At 26.9% G+C, this 4,608-nt stretch overlaps 1 protein-coding gene across 1 annotated transcript in view; it reads right to left on the reverse strand.

The window, feature by feature from the left end:
* The window catches only part of LOC117169969, an 8,828-nt gene extending 5,905 nt beyond the window's left edge, over positions 1 to 2,923 (reverse strand). Inside the window, exon 1 of the mRNA XM_033356480.1 lies at positions 2,866 to 2,923. Within this exon, the coding sequence (XP_033212371.1) occupies positions 2,866 to 2,923 (58 nt within the window). The remainder of the gene's footprint in view (positions 1 to 2,865) is intronic.
* Positions 2,924 to 4,608: the final 1,685 nt, after the last annotated feature.

Here is a 4,608-nt window from a genome sequence, read left to right on the forward strand (position 1 = left end):
CATTATTATGATAAATATAGCATTATTATTATTGTTTTCATTGGAAATAATTATAAAATTTCGCATGTAATTAGACTGGCCGATTTATATATTTTTGTCTTTTTGTTTGTTTGATAAATAAAATATAAAAAATTTTTATTTTAAAAGTATACCGTGTTTAAAAAAATGCTCTGATTTCATCAAAAATAGCAAGAAAACTCAAAGTAACTATCCAAACAGATTTACAATAGGAATGCAAATATTAAAAAATTTATTGAATTAGTTATAAACAAATGAGTGAATGAAAATGGTTTCGTGGAAATTGGCGGCGATTCTTTACTTGATTCGCATTTAAATTGAACAATTTATGGACAAAAGGCGTTTTTTTATTGAATTAATGAAAGTTGTCAAATAATTTATTATTTTGAAAGCATTTATTTGTAAACAAATATCCATTTATTACTTGGAAATATAACCTAAGTATCATATTTTGACATCAAATTAAAAATAATAATTGTCTAAACTAACTTAATTAACAAATGCACTTATTGACTATTTTTGGAAGAACAAATTTGATTTTTTTCGATGCAATTAACTGTAAATAACGAACATTATAATTTTTAAGAATATTTTGATAACAATACATAGTTTATTTTCGAAATAACAATTGTTTAAACAAGTGTTCATCATTTTATGTATTTATAAATAAAATAATATTTGTTTCACGGAATTAACGAAATAGTTAATTAGAAATAATTTTTTGCTATGAATCGATAACATTTGATAATCGGTTATCCAAACCTACTTAACAAATTTATTATTTCGCTAATTTTGAGCGTTTAAACTTGTTCCGCTTTGTGTAATGAATTCTTAATAACAAATTTTTTAACCTTTTTTATAGTTCGATATCGACCTACTATTTTTATTTTTGTCAAATATGTAGTAAAAGGATAATCAGTGCCAAAAAATTGCAGGCCCCATTTTTCACGTGTAGGGTGTTAGTTTAGGACCCTATAAAATACATTTGGGTGGGGGGGGGGATATATGGAAAATAATATTCCATTCGTGTTTTATAGCTCATTTTAAAGAGAAAAGTGGTGTTACAATAATTTCAGCTGATATTCTCTTTCAATATTTTTTCTTGAGATAAAAATTCACAATTTTTATTTAATAATGTTGGTGATGCAAATATCAGAAAAAAATCTATTTTTAAAACATAATTGGCATATGTAGAGTTTTTTCTATTTGGCAAAAAAACTGACATCATTCCATCAAGCAGAAACCGAGATTTCGCGAGTTTATTTTCAAAATTCATTGATTTCAGTACAATGAAAAATTCCGAGTTTTAATTGTTAGGAAAAAGAACTATCTATTTTATAATAAAGTTTACGAATAAAATGTTTACAGCTCGTGCAGCCACACATTTTCACAATTTTTGCGTGGTGAGTAAATCATTCAAAAATTCGGACGTTCAAATTTCATGGGTTTTGAAAATCGTCTTTGAATAGCGACTAAAAATTTATTTTTTAAATTAAAAAAGTAATAAATACTTTCTCCCAATGTACGGGACAGCTGAATAAGAATAAAACAGTTTTATTCCAAAAAAAGTATTCTGTTCCGGCCAAATAATAATTTAGTGTGACGGTATCGCACTGTAATATACGAGTTTTCGCGGAAAGACGTATAAAGAGAAGAATGGTACATGTTTATTTACAAATAAATAAAATAATTTAAAGAAATTTCCTTTCTAATTGCGTGGCAAAAAGTTCAGTAAAAAAATCCCTATTAAGAGTTTAGGTTTCAAGTTAATTGATACTATGTTGCTGAAAAGTGGCAAATAGTTTTATTCAAGAATTTTTCATGTAAAAAAAAGAAGCGTTTTATTATTTTATTGTATTGAAGAACTTTTACAAAGATAAATATAAACAGAAAAATTAGAATCAATCTCAAAAGTCGCCAATTTCTAAAGTGATTTTTAAAGTGAAAAATCGACAAAAATAGATCCCTTATTGATTTCTGGAAATCTTAACGAAAGCTACAAAGTGTACTTTAGAACAAATAATTTAAATTAAAATTGTTTATTTAACAGTTGTTATTTAGAGTTTAAGTTTTTGCTTTCTCTTTACGGAAATGTGACAATTCGTATATAATCCGGATTATCAAGACCTAATATTATTCCTTGAAGGATTCTTTATACTTATATTTGGATAATATTGATTAAAATTTAAACTATCATTGATTATAACAATCATAACAGTATAATTTCAAATAAATGTTTTTAATCAAATCCATACAAACAGAAATTCAAAGAATCCTTCGAATAATAAAATGAGGCCTTGATCATTAGGATTAAATAAAAATTGGAACTTTTCCCTAAATAGCTAAGAAAACTAAACCTGTAAAGAACTACTCATCAATAAACAATTTTAACCTGAATTATTTTTTTCTGAAGTGTGCTTAGAAGTATCCGTCGGGATTTAGCTAAACTAATACTAGAACTATTTTTGTCGATTTTATCAATCATTTCAAAGATAGGCAACTTTTGAAACTGATTGTACGTAGTGTACCTTCTTAACGATGAGATTTTTAAGAAATAGTTTCAACAAAATGTTAATTAGATTTTTTAGAAACAGTTTATGCAAAAAGGCCATTTTCAGAAAAAATATTTGTTATCAACTTATGTACTGCAACCCTTGAGTTATTTTAACCAAGCCATCCTCAGTTAAACTTTGAAAGTCAATAAATTGCAAGCATTGAAATGTCAAAATCTGAATTGAATTTATTTTATTTGGATATCATTGCACTGAATAACTAACTATAAAATGAGAGAATATATCAGAAGAGTATTATTTGTTAATATTAATTAAGCTATTAAAACATGCTCACTTGTAAAATCGAAGAAAGTTACAAATGTAAGTAGTAGCAGGCCAGGAATATTCCTCATTGTTCTTTTTATTCGACACAATGATAAAGAATAGAATATTGTCGTTCAAGAATTAGGCGTGAATATTTAGCATCCGAAACAAAAATGAAAATCATCTTTGTTAGTGAATTTTCGGGAAGTTATGTTGATGTTTTTGAGGAATAGACACTTCCTATTTGATATTCTGATTTCTTTAGCATCCAGAAATAAAATGCTCGACTTATTTAAAAAGTAAACACACGTCTTGATCCAGATGAGATTCTTATGTGTGTTTTATTCTACAAAAATGATTGCACAAAATAAAATGATATTTTTTACTGACAACCATTGTGGGACATCTTGATTAATTGCTAAGTCAACACAATTTTCATTTATTAATATGACCACTTAATATGATATTTGTACTATATAATAGTACACAAAAAAATGAGAAAAAAAAATCTTGTAGCAAAAACTTGTGCAAATCTTAGTTCTGGCACAACAAATATCTCAAAAGTTGGACCTAATCAACGAATGAGGGGCGAGCTTTAGCGACTACTTGTACGCCTATCAAATTTTAAGATAGATCTCTGTTACATAAAAGTTATTACAAAAATAAAAAATAATTAAGGAGTTACAAAACTGAGCAAAATATCTTTCTAAAAAATTTAATAGGGACCATACTTAAATTATGTAACAACTTAAGGGTCGCAAGCTTTTTCTAGGATTTGTATTTGAAAATTAATGGTCAGGGAAATAGAAATTTTCAAAAAAATATATGTACACGGTGACCCATTTTAAGCTATAATCCCAAATATCTTCTAAAAAACTTTATCTACAAAGAAATGGTTCGGACAAAGTGTGATCAGGACCGAGGGGGCATTTGACAGTACCATCAATTTTGATCTTGAAGTCAATTTTCAAGGTTAAATGAAGGTCAGACCTTTTTCTCAAATGAGTTGAGATAGAATTTTTTTCTGAAGAAAAGATGAGAATTTTCCTTTTGTTAATGTAAGTTATTCATAAAAAGCTACATATTATGGCTTATCTATAAAAATTATAAATGAAGCATCTTAATAATTTTTATTATCTGAGTAAATCGGTTAACATACTTTAATACCAACTAGACAGCAAAATATTTCATTTCGCAAAAATTGTTTTTTTTTTATAAATTTTTATTAGCGCAGTTTATAACAAATTGGTTATAAAGCACAAAAAATGCTGCCCTTGTTGCTGCTGCGCCTGTTGCACATGTGGCCTACTCAGTACCTTTGTTTTACGCTGCACCTCTATCCCACGCACTTCTTGCCCACGTACCTCTGGCCTACGACAAATTTTTAATAAAACTTTAACTTTCTTTTGAATTATTCTGATGTTGTGATCTTTTATTTGTTGAAGTGACTAAAATAAGACAGGTGTAAATATCTTGAAGAGTCTGAGGTACTTGTGTCAAAATTTTATTTTTCTCAACTGATTTATTATAAAATATATATAATTTTGAGTTGCATATTCAAATGAAGGACGAGAATTTTTCAACACAAATGATATAGTTGCATATTTACTAAAAATAAGTTTTCTATAAAAAAGGGTATTTTAATGAAACAGTGATTTTTTAAACTGAAGAGATGAATTTACAATTGCAAAGTTTAATTTCAAACATTTTAAATTAAAATTATGCATCTTCAATCTTCAACTGCAAAGGAAACTTCAATAATAGATATCATTTT

The sequence above is a fragment of the Belonocnema kinseyi genome, chromosome 3 (assembly GCF_010883055.1).
Source record: "Belonocnema kinseyi isolate 2016_QV_RU_SX_M_011 chromosome 3, B_treatae_v1, whole genome shotgun sequence".
In the NCBI taxonomy this organism is placed as follows: Eukaryota; Metazoa; Arthropoda; class Insecta; order Hymenoptera; family Cynipidae; genus Belonocnema; species Belonocnema kinseyi.